The sequence below is a fragment of the Maniola hyperantus genome, chromosome Z (assembly GCF_902806685.2).
Source record: "Maniola hyperantus chromosome Z, iAphHyp1.2, whole genome shotgun sequence".
Lineage (NCBI taxonomy): Eukaryota > Metazoa > Arthropoda > Insecta > Lepidoptera > Nymphalidae > Maniola > Maniola hyperantus.
Window position 1 is genome coordinate 2,538,468 of NC_048564.1, and position 21,074 is coordinate 2,559,541.

At 40.9% G+C, this 21,074-nt stretch overlaps 3 protein-coding genes across 3 annotated transcripts in view; all 3 read left to right on the plus strand.

Annotated features, from left to right (window-relative positions):
* LOC117995400 (chromatin complexes subunit BAP18) overlaps positions 1–21,074 on the plus strand; it is a 102,758-nt gene that overhangs the window by 38,997 nt on the left and 42,687 nt on the right. The window lies entirely within an intron of this gene.
* On the plus strand, positions 917–8,170 carry Bem46 (abhydrolase domain containing 13-like protein Bem46). Its single transcript, XM_034983332.2, has 5 exons — positions 917–1,328; positions 2,528–2,756; positions 3,577–3,770; positions 4,411–4,571; positions 5,142–8,170. Exons 1-5 carry the CDS (start codon positions 1,196–1,198, stop codon positions 5,400–5,402), a joined length of 978 nt encoding a protein of 325 aa, XP_034839223.1. The 5' UTR covers positions 917–1,195; the 3' UTR covers positions 5,403–8,170.
* On the plus strand, positions 8,741–17,819 carry LOC117995328 (uncharacterized). Its single transcript, XM_034983331.2, has 10 exons — positions 8,741–8,792; positions 9,344–9,521; positions 10,464–10,696; positions 12,153–12,279; positions 12,996–13,185; positions 13,575–13,701; positions 14,395–14,476; positions 15,597–15,727; positions 16,212–16,302; positions 17,298–17,819. Exons 1-10 carry the CDS (start codon positions 8,748–8,750, stop codon positions 17,381–17,383), a joined length of 1,290 nt encoding a protein of 429 aa, XP_034839222.2. The 5' UTR covers positions 8,741–8,747; the 3' UTR covers positions 17,384–17,819.

The window sequence follows — 21,074 nt, forward strand, 5'->3', positions numbered from 1 at the left end:
TAGTATTTTAATATATTGTATATTGTATAGTGTATAACTTCCTGGATTTTTATCTGAGAATAAAGATTATTATTATATTTTATAATCCCGATGTTAAGTTTACTACCGGTTAATATCTTATAGTTACCTATAAATTAAATTCATAGGCGCCTAGTCCATACTATTATCCTCCATACTAATATTATAAATGCAAAAGTGTGTCTGTCTGTCTGTCTGCTAGCTTTTCACGGCTCAATAGTTCAATCGGTTTTGATGAAACTTGGTACAGAGTTAGCTTATATCTCGGGGAAGGACATAGGCTACTTTTATCCCGGAAAATTAAGGTGTCCCAACAGGATTTTTAAAAACCTAAATCCACGTGTATCAAGTAGCGGGCATCGTGTAGTTTAGAAACTATATAATTTTACGCTTATAATCACATTTTAACGTATGACGATGTTATGGTTAATAGTGAAGTCTTCCAGTCCGTACTGGGCCAGCTTGGCGTCACTATGGAATAAAACTCTTCTTCTCTGAGAGGAGAGGAGACCCGTACCAATAGTGGCCCACTACTAGTGGGTTGGCGACGCCATCATGATCATGATGAATCACGCAGTGACTAATTTGGCCAGGCGTTATGCGATGGAATACACAGGTGTGCAAAAGTGTTTGCGTAGCGCAAATGCAAGCGATATGCGTGGGGCTGCACTCCACATAAAAAATACACAAACAAATAATTTTTTTTTATCTTATTTTTAAATTAGTTTCTACAGGTGATTGGTTGATATTTTATAATAATTTATGGCATTATTGACTCACAATGTTTGACACGTTTATAATGTTACCCGTAGGCCGTAACGAGTCTAATGCACCTAATGCTAAGCACAGACAATAATTTGACATATTTTGATTTGACTTATTTGTACCTTATTCAGGCTCCAGAATTTTAATTTTGATTTTAAATCTTTAATTAATTCCATTAATTCACACTTTCATACTTGTTAAAGCAGATTTCCAAACATTATAAAATTTACTATGCAAAGGACTGCAAGCTGCCTCGTTTTTATACAAATGTAAACGGAGAGTTAAGATATTAGTAGGTAGAAGCACAGAATACATTTACTCCAAGGAATAAAACAATAATGATAATAAATTTCTAATGTTTTCAAAAATTTTACACAAAAATGATAAACGAATATTTTGAAAAATCAAGATAATGTATCACATACTTCGAGTATTACTGTACAGGCTATGGGTTGTGTCCACATTTACTTTATTTTCGAGTTTTATAATTTTTTGGTTGTACGGTGTGCTCCTAGCTTTTACGGTTCTAACGTTTGGAATTACGGGTACGTATTATCAAACTTTGAATATGTCTTTAGTTTCAAAAATAAAAGTGGATCATTGGATGGTGCCTAATTAAATAAGTCATTGAAATTGATAGTTTTGTACATGGTGCTTTTATTTCGAGTGAATATGGCTTTGAGTCTTATTTCGATATTGAGTCTTAGCTCTAGTGGGATAGAGGGTGTTTACAGTATTATCAGAGAAATCCCAAGCAATTTTGAGATGGAATTGCAGTACCAGTCATGAATTAAATGAAGTCAAAGTCAAAGTCAAAACGTTTATTCGAAGTAGGTAAAAAAATTACGCTTTTTGATAGTCGGTTTGCATTTGTAAGATGATGTGATAATTTTTATGCGAACTTAAAACTAAACGAGCTATGAGGGTTCCAAACGCGCCCAGGTCTGAGAAGAGCCCACAACAAACTCAGCCGGGTATTCTTTTAACTATCACCACTTTACAAAATCACTTTAACTTATTAGAACTATCACAAGGCTGTTAAGCAACTCATTCCCAAGCTTTTTTATTGAAGCAGCACATTCAATGGGTGCTGCCTAATTTAATGAAAAAAGGAGTTCATATAGTTTTTGCATGTGCAGTTAATTGTATTACAAATCCCACTGCACACATCCTTATGCGTTTAGTATAATGTCCTCCCAAGTATCTTACTGTTCATATAATCACAACGCTATGGTGGCTGACTGGCTGCTTATCATCACTCACCAGTGTGGAGTTAACTACATAATACATTGCAGTGGTGAAACTAATAAAGAAAATTCTTCACTCAGCTTGTCTTGGGATTCTGGGCCTCTTGGCCACCTTGTGGTGGACAACAAAACACAGTTTACAGGTAGACACACTTTCGCATGTATAATCAGGCCCCTCTTTCCCACTGGGCACGTAACCAGGGCCCACGATCAACAGGGACCCACTAGTCTCAAACTATAACCGACCAATTGATATTTTATTACCGAAATACATATTTATTATATAATCAAAGGTCAAAAAGGTCCTCTCAAACAAAGGACCATTGAGATTGTTACTAGTCAAGACTGACTTATATTTAATCCTTCTTGTTTTTAACCCCCAACCCAAAAAGATTAGGCCCCATTATTCTAATGTGCCCAGGGCCTCCAATAGGATAAATACGGCTCTGTGTATAATATTAAGTATAGTATGGATAATATCGTTGTTGCGCCACCAGGGATCCTGTACAATGCACAGGACTTGCTACTCTACTATCCCAATGACCCACCTGATTCGCGGGTATTCGTACTGCAGCCCAGTAACTACAAGCTGCCTTATGAGAGTATCAAGCTCAAGACTAAGGATGGCCTCAAGATACACATGTTCCTCATACTGCAAGCCACCGACAGCCACCGCAAGCCTACTATGATATTTTTTCATGGCAATGCGGGTAACATGGGTCAGAGGTGAGTTATTGATGCCTTTATTCTGCACTATGCAATCATCATCATCATGATCAACCCATCACCGGCTCACTACAGAGCAAGGATCTCCTCTCCGAGTGAGAAGGGCTTAGGTCATAGTCTACCATGCTAGCCAAGTGCGGATTGGCAGACTTCACACACCTTTGAGAACATTATAGAGAACTCACAGGCATGCGCAGGTTTCCTCACTATGTTTTCCTTCACCGTTAAAGCAAGTGATATTTAAATAATTAAAATACACATAACACCGAAAAGTTAGAGGTGCGTGCTTGGGATCAAACCCCCGACCTCCGATTAGTAGGTGGGCGTATGATGCATCTCCATCAGCATAATATATAGATGTGACTCAACGGGAAAACCAATCCTGTTGAGTCACACTGTTACTCACGAGACTGTATATGTGCATAGACTAGAATCCAGAAGCTGGACACTTCTGGATTGACTAAATTTGGTACAGCGATAGGTTGCATCCCGAGAAACGACAAAGGCTACTTTTTATCCCAGAACAACAAAGAGTTTTCACTGGACTTTTAACAACCTAAATCCACGCGGATGAAGTCGCGGGCATCATATAGTAGTATTATAAACTTCATCTTGAAGATATATAAGAAAGGCATTCCGAACCAGTGGTAGATGCATCCGACTATTCGAAAGTACATGTAAAAGTTTATTCGAATAAAAAAGATTTTTTTTAAAAATCAGATTGCTGGATCTGTTTAAAGTTCAAAAAGTGATCGCAGATAGAAGATATAAAGACAAGAAAAAGTAATTTGCTAATACTTCTTTTCTTTTTGTATTGCAGACTAGCGAATGTCTCCGGGTTCTATCACAAACTGAACATAAACGTTCTTCTAGTAGAGTACAGAGGCTACGGTTTATCAGAAGGCTCTCCGTCTGAGCAGGGACTGTATATCGATGCCCAGAGTGCTTTCGAATACATAATGCAGAGAAGTGATATTGATCACTCGCAAATTATTGTATTCGGCAGATCACTGGGTAAGTGTATTTATATTATTATGCTTACAAGACTTTCTGGAGAAGATCACGGACCTTTTACCATTGTTAACCGATAGCTGCTGGACATAGGTACATATCTTGTAGGGACTTCCACACGCAACGGTCTTGCGCCTCCTGAATCGAGCGGCTCCCTGCGACTCGTCTGATGTCGTCCGTCCACCTAGTGGGGGGGACTTCCAACGCTGCCTCTTCTGGTGCGAGGTTACAATTCCAGCACCTTGACCCCAACGTCTATCGGTTGTACAAACTATGTGCCCTGCCCATTGCCACTTCAGCTTCGCAACCCATTGAGCTATGTCGGTTACTCTAGTTCTCCTATGGATCTCCTCATTTCTGATTTGATCACGTAGAGAAACTCCAAGCATACCTCTCTCCATCGCCCGCTGAGTGACTGAGCTTTCTTATGAGGCCCATAGTGAGCGACCATGTCTCGGATCCATATGTCATCACTGGCAACACGCAATGTCGTTCCCCGGGATGCAAGCTATCTCTGTACCAAATTTCGTCAAAATCGGTTGCACGGTTGAGCCGTGAAAAGCTAGCAGACAGACAGACACACTTTCGCATTTATAATATTAGTATGGATGTAATATAAAAAAATTTATCCCCTGTGTGGCAGGCGGGGCAGTCGCCATCGACCTGGCGTCACGACCGCAGTACCGCGAGCGCGTGTGGGCGCTCATCGTGGAGAACACCTTTACCAGCATTCCCGACATGGCGCGCGTCATTCTCAAATGGCGGTGCTTGGACTGGCTGCCGATGTTCTGCCACAAAAACAAGGTATTTCACACATCTCACTCATTACGTAACCCTGAAAAAGTAACAGTTATAGTCTATTTTTTAATCCCGGAGATCAAAATAACGTTTCGTGTGTTGCCTGTTCTTTACGGCTGGCTCTTCAATAGTGCTGCAGTGCAATTGATACTAATTACCAATAAAACATTTATAGGTTTTCTTGTGAGCTTGTGTTTGCTGTCTCATTACAAAGACAGCAAAATGTGTTGAAAATAATTCCAATTGAAATGAAATAAGTATGGGCCGGTTCTCAATTTATGAGTTTTACATACTAGTGAAAAATTCCTTAGGTGAATTATTTTTATATTTTTAATAATATGTGATTAGTTCTACTTTTTAATAGCTTGTTTTTTTACTCGCTATGCACAATATATTATTTTATCAACAATTTTAATCTGAACCGGAACCATGAAGACCACTCTATTTTTGTTAAGCTGGTATCATTATTTTAAGTTTGACATTTTTAGCTGTCATTTTGGTCTCTGGGATTAAAAAATAAACTATAGTTTAATCGACAAAATGGTGAGTGTTGAGGGTGGCAATGACGTGTTGCAGTACATGTCGGCGCGAAAAATGCGAGGCGTGCGGTGCGGCACGCTGGTGGTGTGCGGCTCGTTGGATGCACTGGTGCCGCCGCGCATGGCGCGCGCACTGCTGGCGCGCTGCGGCGCGACCGTGCGGCGCCACGCTGCGCTGCCCGGCGCGCACGACGACACGTGGACCTGCTCTGACTACTACCCTGAGCTGCAGCGCTTTCTCGAGCTATTGCCGCCGCTCGCGCTGCCCCGTCCCGCCTGTGCCGTGCACACCGTGTGACAGTGCCATTTTATTCTCGTCGCAAGTGCGCGCAAACAGTTAGTCCAATTTGAATACAAGGCGTATATGAAAAAGAAATAACCGGTCAAGTGTGAGTTGGATTGGTGTCATTCAAGATTTTTTTTTAATTTTTTTTTTGTGATGGTACACAAGTTCACAGTTTTGATTCGTCCCTTTGTAGAATATTTGTGCCATAAGATATTGCTATCTGCCAAATTTCATGAAAATAGGTCAATGGAAGTACCCTATAGGTTTTGATTCCCTTGACAGACACGACAGGCAGACAGACAGACTACAAAGAGATCCTATGAGTTACGGAACTTGAAAAACGTTTATTTTTATAAGTTGTGCACACAACATAACATCTTGTTATGCCTAAGGGTTGGTTATCCTGGCGCCTCCACGACTTGAGCACTGAAGTCAAAATGCCTCAAGCAAAAGAAGAGTAAACTGTGTCATGTTTGGCACAACCCGAAAATAAGATTCCATGTCAGCATAATGCCGTATACAAGGGCACTAGGGTATGACTGCGCATTGTACTTGTACAATTTGTAAAAAAATTAAAAAGACACAACTGTCTTGCCTAGAAACGAACTAAAAAGAACAATAATTACATTTTGTAAATGACGCCATACAGCCACAATTTTAATGAAAATTTTCAGGCAGTGTAACTCGGGATGATGTAAGGATTCTAACGATACTCCATACATCCACAGTTCAAATTCCAGACAGAAGTTTGATTTAGAAGTTGTGGTGACATAAACAAATTCACGTATACATTTCACGAACCCTGAAAACTACACTTTTTTAGGCGAAGAAAACAGATCTCAGCTAGAGTTGTGTATTTAATCCTTGCCTATGATCTGCACAACTTCAGATTAGACTACTCGTTTTGCACTCGCTATATCGATTTAAATTGTAAACAGATACTTTGTTACGCTTGTAGATATCAAAATTTTATTTTATTAGATTGATTTGCCAACAGATAAATACACAAAATTGACGTAAGTTGTTTTAACTATTTATTATTGTATTCATGTTTGCGTGAGTGATCTGTACACTTTTTTTTATAGGACTGCGATATCTACTACGATATCTAAATTTAGAATAAAATTGGGGCCGATTCTTTTGTACACTGTCTCTGAGCTAAACTAAATTAACAGGTCTAAATCTAGTGCTATCCTTTTCCGCAAGCAACATTATGAAAGGGATAGTAATAGATTTAGACGTGCCATTTTTGTTTAGTTTAGAGATTGTGTACAACGGAATTAGCCACATTGGTCAATTAGTGAAACAATGTGGCTGATTCCATGAGCACTAGATTTAGACCTGTTAATTTAGTTTAGAGATTGTGACAATTGTTGATAATCTCTAAACTAAACTAAATTCACTTAAAATAATAATCAATAAATATCACTTGCTTAAACGGTGAAGGAAAACATCGTGAGAAAACCTGCATGCCTGAGAGTTCTCCATAATGTTCTCAAAGGTGTGTGAAGTCTACCAATCCGCACATGACCAGCGTGGTAGACTATGGCCAAAACTCTTCTCACTCTGAGAGGAGACCCGTGCTCTGTAGTGAGCTGGTGCTGGTTTGATCATGATGATGATGGTGATGATGATGATGAAATTTAAAGTATATGCATCGTTTTCTTTTAATAGCTGGAAGTGTGGAATCATTTTCACTTTTCGTACTTTAGTTGTAACATCCGTACAATCTAGTTTCTTGTCAAAAGCTAGTACGATTGCCGAAATCTAAAATTAACATTTTATTTTATTGAGCTTGTACCAAAGTTTCCTCTGGATTATCTTGATACTAGTATTTAACGAAAATTATGGATTAATTTTGGATTAAAAAAGGCACTCCTTTACTTTGGAGACAATTTACATAAAATAAACCCCTATTAAGGTCTGTTTTTTTATTATTTCTAAAGTGGTAAGTTCACGGAAGTTTTTAAAAATGCTTGGCGCCATTTTTAATTATTTTTATGTCTTGACGTTTTGTAACAGTAAAAAAATAATATCTCCTCTAAACTACTAAAAATCGATGCACGTACCGTACATGGGGGTGGTTTGGGTACCCCTTGATATTAGGTGTTTTAATTTTTTTAGGCGTCACATCTCTGTACCACTCTGTAAATAAGATTTAAGGTGACGCAGGACGCTCGACCGAAATTGGCAGCGCACGTGGGTAACATATTGTTTGCTTTTCACTTGACATTGTATGGGAAAGTTGAGAGGCACGATGATTTTCACTGAAATCAAGCGCGCGAAAAGGGTTTAGGAAAAGTATTTTTTTTTAAAAACCGCTGAATTTATGTTTGCAAAGTAAAGTTATTTCAAGTAATGAATAAATAAACTACGTCTAATGATAAATTGATTTAGAATTTTCATACCCCTAATCTTATTTATTTAAATCCAAAGTTGTCATTAATTTAGTGTTAAAATAAGAATCTTTTGAGCCTCGTAACTTTTAAATCAATATTTTTTTCAATGTTTTATATATCAATAAACCTAGATAATCATGAGATAAATCGATATAATTCTTAGTTTTGTGCGCACAATATCGAATATTGTTGTAATTTCCCTCCTACGTTTGTATGAAGAAAGCACTGAACTGAGTCCCCTTAAATGTAATTATAATTTTTGAAGTACTATTCGTATTGATACACATTAGGTCCACCCTGTTACAGTTTTATTAAGATCTAAGTTCTGATTGCTGTAAAATGAAATAAAGAATATATTTTTAAATGACTTCGTATTATTGACCCGTTGTTGCATATTAACGAATACCTAAAGATGTAGGTACTACTTATTAGTTATAGAATGTAGGTACTTTGACTTTACTCAGACTTAAAGCTCATTTCACACTAGGGATATAAATTATATTACAGTCCGGTCAAAATAGACATTCAAGGTTATAATAATTCGCATAGAGCTAAAAATTGGAACGAATGTTGCGAACATCAATCAATCGATCGATAGACGTTGAAAGATAGACGTTGGGATCCTAAGGTGCTGGAATGGCGACCTCGCCCCGGAAAACGCAGCGTTGGAAGACCCCCCACTAGGTGGACGGACGGCATCAGACGAGTCGCAGGGAGCCGCTGGATCCAGACGGCGCAAGACCGTGGCGTGTGGAAGTTCCTACAAGAGACCTATGTCCAGCTGTGGACGTCTATTAGTTGATGATGATGATGATACCTACTATAAAGATCGTGAAGTAAGTTATAGCCAAATTAGTATAACAAGTCGTTATACACTCGCTTTTATGTGTCGTGCCAATTATTATTTTTAACGATTGATTGTTTTAAGTTTTGTTTAATGGGAGGGAACACGGACACGATGTGGTTTGTATTGTGCTTAATGCTGGCTGTTTGTGTTACAAAGGTGAGTATTCCATCGCAGGTACTTTCTGCCCATCGGATCAAACAATCGTGTACTTACATGTGAGCCTTAGATCAGGGAACCATGATCTCAAGGATAGAATTTGTCGTAGATAGCTTGAGCCACCCACCGCCTTTCCGCTGGATGGCAAACCTCATGATATTATGGTATCGTGGTTAGTCTAATATAAATTATCGACTCGAGGCTAAGATTTATAGAGCGTTTATTATAGGTACTTTGACTTTGCTCAGACTGAAGTTTCAGTAAAAACGCGACAGATTTATGCTATCGATATAACGCTGTCCCGCTTTACTTAACAGTATTTTAAGTCTGAACAAAGATAAAGTACCTAGGCTCTATAGATCTCAGCCCAAAGTTGAGATCCATAAAGCACACTTTGACTTTGCTCAGACATTAGTTTCAGTTAATTTTGCCAGTGATATAACGTTGTTTCCTTTAATAGAGTCTTAAGTTTGAGCAAAGTCATTGGTGATGTTTCTTGTGGAGATGAAAATCCAATATACCTATTCTGTATTTTCTAATTTTGTAAACAGGGCGCCGGGGCCCGCTCGCACTACAGTAACATCTCGCACGCGTTCACAACGCCGGCTGACGAAATCGGGCCCATGCTGCCCGATGACGGGATGCAGGCGTCCACCGTGATCGCCGGCCTCATGCCCGACTCCTTCGCCGAGATGTTCAACATCCTCGACGGTGACAGCTTCGGCATCGGTACGATTCCCTTCATCTGTTGGACGAGTTGTGGTGACGTGGCGTGCCCGGTACCGTGCGCATTACAGCAACATCTCACGATTTAACGAGGAGATCGGGCCTATGCAGTCCGATGACGGGTGCAGCAGGCGACCTCTGATTGCTGGCCTCATGCCCGACGCATTCGCCAAGATGGACAGTGTAGTTAAATAATATTTAAAGTAGGCAACCTTAAAATATGATAACTGTCACTTCGTGTTATAGTTCTTGCATTTCACGAAGGCCACTGACTCATGCTTGTGTTTAAGTCGTATCGGTATACGTAAGGTACACTTAATGTGTGCGTTTGACAGCGCTTGCTCGCGACTGATTGGTCCGACATGCACGCACACTTACGCAATGACCATGTAAACGACGTTACCTACCTAAATTAATCGATAATGCCCGCACTAAGTCCACAAAAGAACACGAACACATACATCCTTTTCAGTTTTCTCGAAGCAACCCACGGCATTTTTAAGACCCTGCGAGAGAAAATACATACTGACCCTAAACCAATAATAATAATTACAATTTTGTACCTGACATAGGTTACTAAATATGAAAAAATACTCGCAGATAAGACAAAGGTCTCTTATTTGTCCTATTTGTCACTAAGGGCCTTCAAATTAGCCACAAAGTGCCACGCGGAAGCAGCGTAGGTAGGCATATAAATAAAAACGCGCGACTGCAGCACTACCACCCATCCTGCGGAATTTCATCATTTCATCGATCGAAATTATAAATCAGCGCGGACGCAGCGCTGCAGCCGCGCTGCCTTCGCGTGGCACTTTGCGGCAAAGAAGGCTAGGACGCTTAGGTGCTTGTAGAACCAGAAATAGAAACTTGGCAATTTTTTATATTTTTAAATGTTTTGATGGCATTTCTGTCGCCGCGCCATGTCGTGTGCATTATCGATCGCAGGGCCCATGCACGAGTTCGTGTACGGCTGGCAGGCGATCGCCAACACGATGAGCATGAAGAACAACGTGGAGGTGCGCAAGCGTGCTGGCCTGCAGCGGTTCGCGCTGGCCGGCATCAACGGCATCACTCTCGTGTCCCACGGTGGCGCCACGGAGATAATGATCAACGGGACGCGTAGCTACTGCTTCGGCGGTGTGTCGCGCCCGCCCGGCCGCCGCAGCGTCATCTGCAAGGTACGCCGCATTCAGAAAGGTGTGACCGTGCACGGTGGGGTGCTTACGAATCTCGCGACAGGCTTGCGACAGGCGTAAATCTCGCGATCATTGCTGTCAAACGTCACACGTAACAACGGCTTAACTCTATGTGGCTTTACAGAGCAGACCGCAATCGAGCTCTAGTTCACCCTCTATCGGACAATCTATGAACTGTCGCATTGCTACTGCTGTCGCGTTGTTGTCGCTACTGCAACGTTTTACGTAATCAGCCCGCGGGTATATATACCTTTTCCCTGACGCCCCGGTAAACAAGCCAACAGCAAGTACCGTTCGGTTGCTGACCTGCGACCAATTGATCTTGATCCCTTCTGACTTTGATGCCGCCCTTGAACCCCTATGAGCCTTAGCCCGGCCTGACCTTGAGTCCCCTCAAACCACGATTCTCTCTGACCTTGATCTCCTCTAACCTTTAGTCCCCTCTGACATTGACTCTCTCTGACCTTGACTCCCTTCATACCTTGATCACCTCTGACCTGGACTCTCTCTGACCTTGAGTCCCCTCTGCCCTTGACTCTCTCTGACCTTGACTCCCTATCAATCATCCTTCCAACCTTGATCCCCTCTGACGTTGACTCTCTCTGACCTTGACTCCCTTCCAACCTTGATCCCCTCTGACCTTGACTCCCTTCCAACCTTGATCCCTTCTGACCTTGACTCTCTCTGACCTTGACTCTCTCTCACCTTGACTCCCTTCCAACCTTGATCCCCTCCTACCCAGTGGCGTGCAGCTCATAGAAGCATAAACGCACTGCTTACCCTCATTGTAATAAATCAATGCTTATTTTTCATTATAACCTGCCGTAAAATAAGTTCATACCTAAATGCATACCCTGGCTTGAACTCCTGTGCACGCCACTGCCCTACCTTGACTACCCTCGATCATGATTGTTAGTAGCGACGTAGCCATGAGTAGTAATTGGCTTATAGTCAGCGACCAGAGTTTGATGATATCAGTAGTCACAGGAATGTGGTAGGTAATGGAATGACAAGTTTCTCTAACGAGCGATACTTTTGTACTTGAAAGATAAAGTCCGCGACAGGTCGAGATAGCAATCGGGGTATGAGGCGGGGGGATGCCCTGCACACCTGCGCTCGCCCGCACTGGTTTAGTGCGGGGGCTATGTGCGTATAGGCGTTCCCTCCCCGATTGCCATCTCGACCTGACTGCGTACAGTGCGTACAAACAACTTGAGTATTAACGCGAATGGCGGGTGCACTCGATTGGTTGATCAGTCGGCGCGAGTGCACGTGATTGGTTGATACATCGACTTTCACTTCCCAGACTCGCCAACTTTTTCCCACTACGCTGCTTCAGGTCTAAGTTGTTTGCCGAAAACTATTCTGTTAAGTATTCTGTGCTGATAGCGCTAACCGCAGCCTGTCCCAGCTCGCTAACGCAGCCTTCTGCTTCCAGGGCGCCATGTACCAAGAGGGCCGATTCTCCTGCAAAGTCCCCTACCTCCGCTACCCAACGGTTCTGGGCTACCGATACTGTATCGATCGGTACGCTTCCATCGCCACTCTCGACGGAACCTACAAAAGTGAGCTCCTATTTAACCGTTAGACGCATCGCACTCTTCCGAGTTCTGATGCACTCACAGTATTTGCTACGTACCTATATAAATTCACGCCAGAATCTGTTCGGAGCGAGACCAATAATTAATCTATGATCTGTTCTTTCTTTTGATCACGCTAGGATTGTAAATTTTAAAGCCAGAGTTTCATAGAAAAGGGTTACCGCCACATAGCGGCTGCATTGTAGCATTGAGTGTTGTCCATGTGTTGTCACAAGACTGTTATTGAAACCTTGACTATAGTTCCTGACAGGTCATGACAATCTCGGGTGCTGGTATGCGGGGCATCCCCCCGCCTTACACCCCGACTGCTATGTCGACCTGTCGCGTACTTTAGGCACCTTGGATCAATTATTATTAGGTAGCTATATATATACCTCCTTACTAGATGATGATTTAATTTGTCAAACACTATTAAGTACTAGATGTCCGCGACTTCGTACGCGTGGATTTAGGTTTTTGAACTCTTAAATTTTCCGGGATAGAAAGTCGCCTATGTCCTTTCCCGGGATGCAAGCTATCTCTGTGCCAAATTTCGCCAAAATTGGTTGAACGGTTGAGCCGTGAAAAGCTAGCAGACAGACAGACACACTTTCGCATTTATAATATTAGTATGGAGTATGAATGATATTTTACGGCCCCAGTTTCTAGGAAATCGACTTTATCATTCCGATGTTTTGCAGCCACGTACTGTTCCCGAGGGGAATCGATCCCGAAGTTCCACTACGACTACATCTGCGAGCGCAGGGACGTGAAGATCAAGCGCGTCAACCTCACCGACCCCAACGAGCGGTTCAACATCCGCAACCCGATCGTCCGCCGCGCCGAGTACTACCGCGCGCCCTACGACATCCTGAAGGCGTGTCCCGACTGGTATAGCTTCATTGTGTGCTTAGTATGACATTTCACCTCCCGCAAACACTATTGGCGGGTGGACTGTAAGGCTGAGCTCTATAGACCGTAGATTCTTTGGATTTGCTCAGACTTATAGTCCGCGACAGGTCCTGATGTCAATGAGGGTATGAGGCGCCCGCATGTCACCCACGCTCGCCCGCACCGGGTTAGCGTGAGGGCTCTGCGGGTGTGCGGGGCGTTGTCTCCCCGATTGTCATTTCGACCTGTCGCGTACTATACCTAAGTTTCAGTTAAATGGAACAGGTTGATGCCATAGATATAGCGGTCTTGTTTTCAGTGTCCCTGCATGTGAGCAAAATCAAAGTGCGGTCTATAGGTAGATCTTGACCCAACTTGTGTTGTCGCAGGTATGGCTGCAACCTGCGTATCTCACCTGACTTCATGCACCAGCCGCTCCCTACCCTGCTGGACGTCAACGAGACGGCATTCGTCGGCCACGGCGGCAAGTACTGGCTCGCACTCTATTACACCCAGGTGACCAAATTTTTACGACCCACAGATAACCTATCGATATAATATTACTAAACAATTCCTCGTTTGACCTCATAAACGTTTTGAGGAGAATCTTTGCGCTACCGTCATCAACCGATAGACGTCCAACGTATTTAAGTCTCTTGTAGAGACTTCCACGCGCCCTGCGCTTCTGGATACCAACGAGACGGCCTATTGGCTCGCGTTCTACTATATTCAGGTGACGGAGCTACGTGGGTTCACGTCACACGATCCGCAGAGAGCTATCGGAAACTCTATAGACGTCGTCACCGATGTCGTTTTGTCGATACACCTAAAGATGCGTATAAACACCTTAAACATCTCACCAGTATCAATGTGATCTGACAGCTGACTTGTGAACATTAAACAGCCAAGGCATACTTTTTACCAACATGTAGGGTTTGTAGAGTTATTTGTTGTTTATTGTTATAAATGTGGTACAGTCAAGAGCACTTAAGATCTATAGCTATACTTTGAACTTGGGACAAGCCTCATCAGCCCCAGGAGATCTCATAACTTTTTAACAGTGAAAACATTATGAACTTGTGAGTCTTGGCGACCACATGAAATGTTTTTGATGGGATTTATTTCACCGACACGGAGCTCAATAAATTGTGAAGTTGATGAGGTGCGAAGATCTTTTACTTAGAAATTTTATTGTATTGACTTTTTCAGCTCTCGACGTATGCTATCTACTTTCAAGCGCACGGCGAATACCCATGGCAGTCCAACAGGCCGATTGTGTCCGTCGATAAGGGTGCGTTCTTTTCTAATCCGTATCATCATCATCTGTGGACGTCCTCTGCTGGTCATATGCCTTCCTTACAGAGCGCCATCACACTCGGTCCTCAGCCTTCGGTCCGTACCACTCCCCACCAGGCTCTTTATATGGTTAGTTCATCCATCGTGCTGGAGGGCGTCCCACACTAGGTACGCTTGCTTACATGCGGTCTTCACTCTAGAACTTTCCGGCTCCAACGGCTATCGCCTCTACGCTCCACTCCGACTCGACTCACAGTCGAATCCGTGTAATGTTAGAAGACCTTTCAACCTTATCTCCGATACAATGTGGTGGTTTATTACACGACTGACCTAAAATAAGAAGTGTAGGTATATGTTTTCAAGATTTTCAGGGTATTTGAGTTTCACCATAACTTCTAAATGTCTGAACAGATTTGGATATATGGGATACTAAATGATGCCCGCGACTTCGTCTGCGTGGATTTAGTTTTTTTTATAATCTTGCGGGAACTCTCTAGTTTTCCGAGATAAAAAGTAGGCTATGTCCTTCCCCGGTATACAACCTATCCCAGTACCAAATTTTGCCAAAATCGGTTGACCGTATGGGAAGTAAAAGGCTAGTAGACTGACAGACAGGCACACTTTCGCATTTACAATATTAATATAGATTGTTAGAATCCTTACATCGTCCAAAGTGATACAGGCTTAGATTAATGATAAATCTATAAACACAGGTTACTTATAGTTTTTTTTAAACAACATTGCTGGGCTGTGTGGTGCCATTTTCAAAAACAATATGGAGGCTGTGTATGGCGCCATTTTCAAAAACAATATGGTGGCTGTGTTTGGCGCCATTTTCAAAAACAATATGGTGGCAATTTTCGAATGTGAAAAAGTGTTTTTAGTCTTAGGTTCGTTTTCTGGGTTGGCATTGGGGCCGATTCTCTTGTACACAATCTCTAAACTAAACTAAATTACCAGGTCTAAATCTAGTGCCATCCTTTTCCGCAAGCAACATTATGAAAGGGATAGCAATAGATTTAGGCGTGACATTTTAGTTTAGTTTAGAGATTGTGTACAATGGAATTAGCCACATTGTCGTTTAATTTTTTTAATTAAGTACGATTTGTTTCCAGGTGGTATTTGGGAGCAACTTCTTAAAGCGAATATCGGCCCAGATATGAATTTGCACTACAACTTGAACGGGATATACAACAGATACCCCGGCGGAGTCGTCATGCCCGACTTGATGAGGAATGATGGACAGGTCGGTTACTGTCCGCCGGCACTTCTCAGTCCCATGGATGGACACACCAACATATTACCTGCATAAGATCACAGAACCACACAAAAGGCGAAAGTTTGTATGTATGTTACTCTTTCACGCAAAAAATGCTGGACGGATTTGGCTGGAATTTGGAATGAAGATAGATTATACCTTGGATTAACATATAAGCTCCGGTTATATGGCTCATGGTTCCGGCGGGATTTCTAATCATATATCCAAATCTAGCTCGTTTTAAGTGTCTTAAGTCAGAACAAAGTCAAAGTACGCTCTATATAGGTATAGTTTGCGACATGTCGATGCAATCGGGGTATGAGACGCCCCGCACGTCACCCGCGCTATCCCGCACCGGGGAGGCTGTACAGGTTGGCCTCGTACCTCGATTACCATCTCGACCTGTTGCGTACTATAGATTTCAGCCTGAAGTATGCTGTGAAGTTGGGATTAAGTTTGAGTATTTCAACAGGTTCAACCAACGAACTTCAGAACCGAGGTGCGTGACGGAGCTGCTGAGGACATCGCTATCGGCAACGTGCATGCGGGGGCGGACGCTCCAGGTGAACTCCTTTTTAGGGTTCCGTACCTCAAAAGGAAAAACGGAACCCTTATAGGATCACTTTGTTGTCTGTCTGTCCGTCTGTCTGTCAAGAAACCTACAGGGTACATCCCGTTGACGTAACATCATTAAATTTGGCAGGTAGGTAGATCTTATAGCTGGCCTTTTGGGAAAAATGTGAAAACCGTAAAAGGGTTAGATCACACAAAAAAAAAATTGTGGTCATGAACTAATAATTAGTATTTTCAATTTTCTAAGTAAGATAACTATATCAAGTGGGGTATCACATGAAAGGGCTTCACCTGTGCATTCTAAAACATATTTTTATTTAATTATCCTGAAAAATGTCGAAAAAATACGACTGTAATACGGAACCCTCATTGCGCGAGCCTGACTCGCACTTGGCCGGTTTTTTATTATTCAGATACAAGCTAGTCGTTGACTGCAATCTCACATGGTGGAAAGTGATGATGCTAAGATGAAAGCGGGCTAACCTGGAAGGGGTATGGCCGTATGGCATAAAAAATCTGTTTTAGAATTAACAGGTAAAGAAAGCCCTTTCATATGATACTTGTATAGTAATGTTACATACTATGAAAGTTGAAAATACTAATTATTAGTATCTATCTAAATATATAAAATTCAAAGTCCTGACTGACTGACATATAATATATCAACGCACAGCCTAAATCACTGGTCCTAGAGACATGAAATTTTAAGGGTGTGTTCTTTGTTAAGAGAATTTCGAAAAAAGGTATCCACTAAGATTTTTCGAATTTCCACCCGGGTTAAATAGGGAATGAAAGTTTGTATAAAAAGTCCGTCATTTTTCAAGTTATTTGCATGAAAATTTGTATTTGGGTATTCGGTCACTAATAAAGAAATACGTGTTCTAGGATTTTTGGAAATTCATCCCACACCTCGATTTTCTAAATTCCACCCGAGCGAAGCCGGGGCGGGTCAGCTAGTAATGAGTATATTTTTTTGTATTAACAGGTGGTGAGGTGAATGCGGGCAGCTACAAGTTCATACATGACTCACAAATACAAGCCAATTTCGAGCATGGGAAGAATTTGTCATAAATACGTTTGTCTATGAGAAAGTTTCATTGCAATGTTCGATAAAATTTTCATAGATGGCGCTAAATAACCCCACCACTAAAGATGAAAAATAATACCTAAATCTATATGATCTGTGCTTTAATTTTTTAAATTTAAATCGGATGCGAAATTAATTAATTAGTTCTATTTTAGTTTACACATTTTGTGGGGAAGAAACGTAAGGAAAACCGAAAATTGCAGTGCACTCTAGCTATTACTCTTCATCTATGTCATTGATTGACACGACCTAAACATTTTAAAGCATAGATCATATAGATACAGGTATTATTTTTCATCTTTAGTGGTGGGGTTATTTAGCGCCATCTATGAAAATTTTATCGAACGTTGCCCTGAAACTTCCTCATTAATTTTAATTGGAATATAATTTATTTAGTAGATAACCACATTTTATTTTTTGAAGTGTAATTGGGTAATTTCGGAATGGGTTGATACTTCAAGGTTGCGACTTAAGGGTTTGCAATTCATAGTAACTTTAAGGATAAAATAAAATAAAAACGCATAATTTATTTTAAAACACATTTATTTACCTATCTAAATAAGAAAAAATTACTGACATTATGGCCAAATGCTCATTTACAACTTAGCAGAAATTAGTTTTTGGCAAAAAACATTTCGACGCTTAGTTACTATATCCTATATATTATCAAAGTGATCCTGCAAGGGTTCCGCTTATCTTTTTGAGGTAAGGAACCCTAAAAATCTGTTTTACAATGTACTTACCTACAGGTAAAGCCCTTTCATATGATACCCCACTTGATATTATAGTAATCTTACTTTGGAAATTGAGATTACTAATTATTTGTTCATGAATACATTTTTTTTGTGATGTAACTACAAATTCAGGGTTTTTTCCTTTACTTGTGCCATAAGACCTATCTACCTGCCAAATTTTATGATTCTAGGTCGGGAAGTATCCTATAGGTTTTCTTGACAGACACGACAGACGGACAGACAGACAGACAATCAAGTGAAGTAGTTATAAACAGAACCTAATTAAAAAAAACCGGCCAAGTGCGAGTCAGGCTCGCGCAATGAGGGTTCCGCACTACAGTCGTATTTTTTCGACATTTTGCACGATAATTCAAAAACTATGATGCATAAAAATAAATAAAAATCAGTTTTAGAAACTACAGGTGAAGACCTTTCATATAATACCCCACTTGATATAGTCACTCACTTCGAAAGTTGAAAATACTAATTATTAGTTCATGACCACAATTTAATTTTTTTTGTGTGATCTAACCCTAAATTCACGGTTTTCAGATTTTTCCCCAAATGTCAGTTAATTTTTGTACCTATCTGACATTTCATCTAAGCTATTTGATGCAAAGAATTTCTAAGTACTACATGATTTGATACACTGATGGTTTCGAAAGTTGCAAGTATCACGAGTTTTCCTTTCCACTTTCTTTTTACCTTTGTTTCCCAATTTAATTTCCTCTTCGTGTTTTCGAATTTCTCGGCAGCAAGTAGGTAAAAGGAATTCGAATTTCTCGACGTTGTTCTTTGTTACCGACCAAAGAATTTCGAAGTACTACTTCTTACCATAGCGATAGTATACAACTTTACAAGGTACCTATACATTCATCTAAGGGTATTATACACCATTATAGACTTTTATAGATTACCCAAAGAAGTTGGAAGGAGATATAGTAGATAATCTATGTTGGAAGGGTTGGAACATAGGGGTGCAACTCCAGAACATTAAAAAATCGCAAATTGAAATTCGCTTGTGGTGCCATCTAAGCGCGAGTACGGCTAAACAAATAGATAACAGTTAATAAAAGACGTAAATAGATGGCGGGCACATTGTTGTAATTTTAAATTACAAACATTTGGACAGCCACAGTCACCGTCAGTGGTGCCAGATTAGGCGAATTACCGCCATTTAGGCTACCTCGGCGGGCCAATCGGCGCCCAAAAATCCCGATTGGCTACCAGTAACCATTTAGGCTACCAGTAGGGCGATTGTCTAAAACCGGTATCAATCATTATTACAATCTCAATTGTTCTGATTGGCTGAATTTGTGCAATCCTTGTTGCAACAATGCATTGTAGCCAATAGTGAGCGAGCATTAACCAATCAGAGATGATTGTGATCGTAACATTGTAGCTGTCAAACAACCGCGGTAGGGCCCCTGGAAGATAGAAACGGGCGATTTTAGGCTACTCAGCAGGCAAAATCCTAAAACAAATTCCTAAAGGCCGGCAACGCATCGGCGGCTCCTCTGGTGCTGCAAATGTTCATGGGCGGCGGTAATCACTTAACATCAGGTGACCCGCCTGCTCGCTTGCTCGCTATATCTATTAAAAAAAAAAAAAAACGGGCGAATTCAATTGGTAAATATCTGGCAACCCTGGTCACCGTTGAAGTTCAAAACTTTTCATGTTTTCGTGTATTGTTGTTTGTGCGGTTCTAAATATTTCTATTTCTGATAAATTTATCTGACCCTGCTTTGTTTACTGGACTCTGTGTTTCCTTTAACCACCTCGATAACTACCTAAGGATTGATTTACGGACTCGATTCATGCCTGAACGATTGACCACGGCTACGGATTACGGACTTGTTTTTGCTTTGTGAAAAGATTTTCTGTCGATAGATTTGTGCAGGGAAAATGCCACGGAGATCTCGATGTGTGTTCGGATGTGAGCAATTCGGTAAGTTTAAAATCAGCTCACTTGTAATCTAACACAAATCTCTTAAACGAGTCAAACTCTATGCTCCATTAGTACATTAGGTATTTTATCATGATACTAAATAATTCCTGCGATTTCGTCCACGTGGATATCATCCAAAAAACCATTTTAGAAATCCCGTGAGAAGTCCAATTTTCCGTGATAAAAGTAGCCTACAACCGTCTCCGATGCAAGCTATCTCTTCACCAAATAGATGATGCCCGCCACTTTGTCTACGTTGGTTTAGCGTTTTAAAGAATCCCATGGGAACTGTTTGATTTTCCGAGGCAAAAGTAGCCTATGTCCTTACCTGGATGCAAGCTTCTCTGTACCTTCTAACTTTTATCATAAACGGTTACACAAATTGACTGTGAAAAGCTAGCAGACAGACAGCCTGACATACTTTTGCATTTATAATATTGGTAAGGATTATTGACTACTAATTCTGTACATTTTTTGTTTTGTAATTAAGTGTAGGTACGTAGGTACAACATTAGATATTATTTTGAACTTTAATGACTATGGTTTTTTTATATTTTACTAGCTGCCCCAGCGAACGTCTTACCGCCTAGTCGATTTCGGGCAATTCCATAAAAACCATCCTCGTACTTCAAGGAATATTATAAAAAAAGAATTAGCGAAATCGGTTCAGCTGTTCTCGAAATTTGCGCTTAGCAACACATTCAGTGATTCATTTTTATATATATATTATAGAGATTAAGTAAATAAGTACAATAAGTATAGATAATACAATAATATATTGCATATTTTATGTTACTACTTTTTCAGATGTTTTGCATCACTTTCCAAAACCTGGCCACTCCTCTTTGAAACGATTTCAACAATGGAAAGAGATAGTAGGACAAGATTTAGAAAGCAAGACTGATGATGAAATATATACGAATTATCGAATTTGCAATCACCACTTTGAAGATCGTTTTTTATACCATCACAGTAAAAGACTAGCAAAGACAG

What these genes read in the sequence shown, in the direction of transcription:
- Bem46 (XM_034983332.2), top strand. Translation starts at nt 1,196, where the DNA reads ATGTATCACATACTTCGAGTATTACTGTACAGGCTATGGGTTGTGTCC. An exon ending in TCTAACGTTTGGAATTACGG is followed by an intron (nt 1,329 to 2,527) that starts GTACGTATTATC and finishes TTGCGCCACCAG; the next exon opens with GGATCCTGTACAATGCACAG. An exon ending in TGTTCTGCCACAAAAACAAG is followed by an intron (nt 4,572 to 5,141) that starts GTATTTCACACA and finishes GACGTGTTGCAG; the next exon opens with TACATGTCGGCGCGAAAAAT.
- LOC117995328 (XM_034983331.2), top strand. Translation starts at nt 8,748, where the DNA reads ATGTGGTTTGTATTGTGCTTAATGCTGGCTGTTTGTGTTACAAAG. An exon ending in CGGTGACAGCTTCGGCATCG is followed by an intron (nt 9,522 to 10,463) that starts GTACGATTCCCT and finishes TATCGATCGCAG; the next exon opens with GGCCCATGCACGAGTTCGTG. An exon ending in TCGCACTCTATTACACCCAG is followed by an intron (nt 13,702 to 14,394) that starts GTGACCAAATTT and finishes TGACTTTTTCAG; the next exon opens with CTCTCGACGTATGCTATCTA.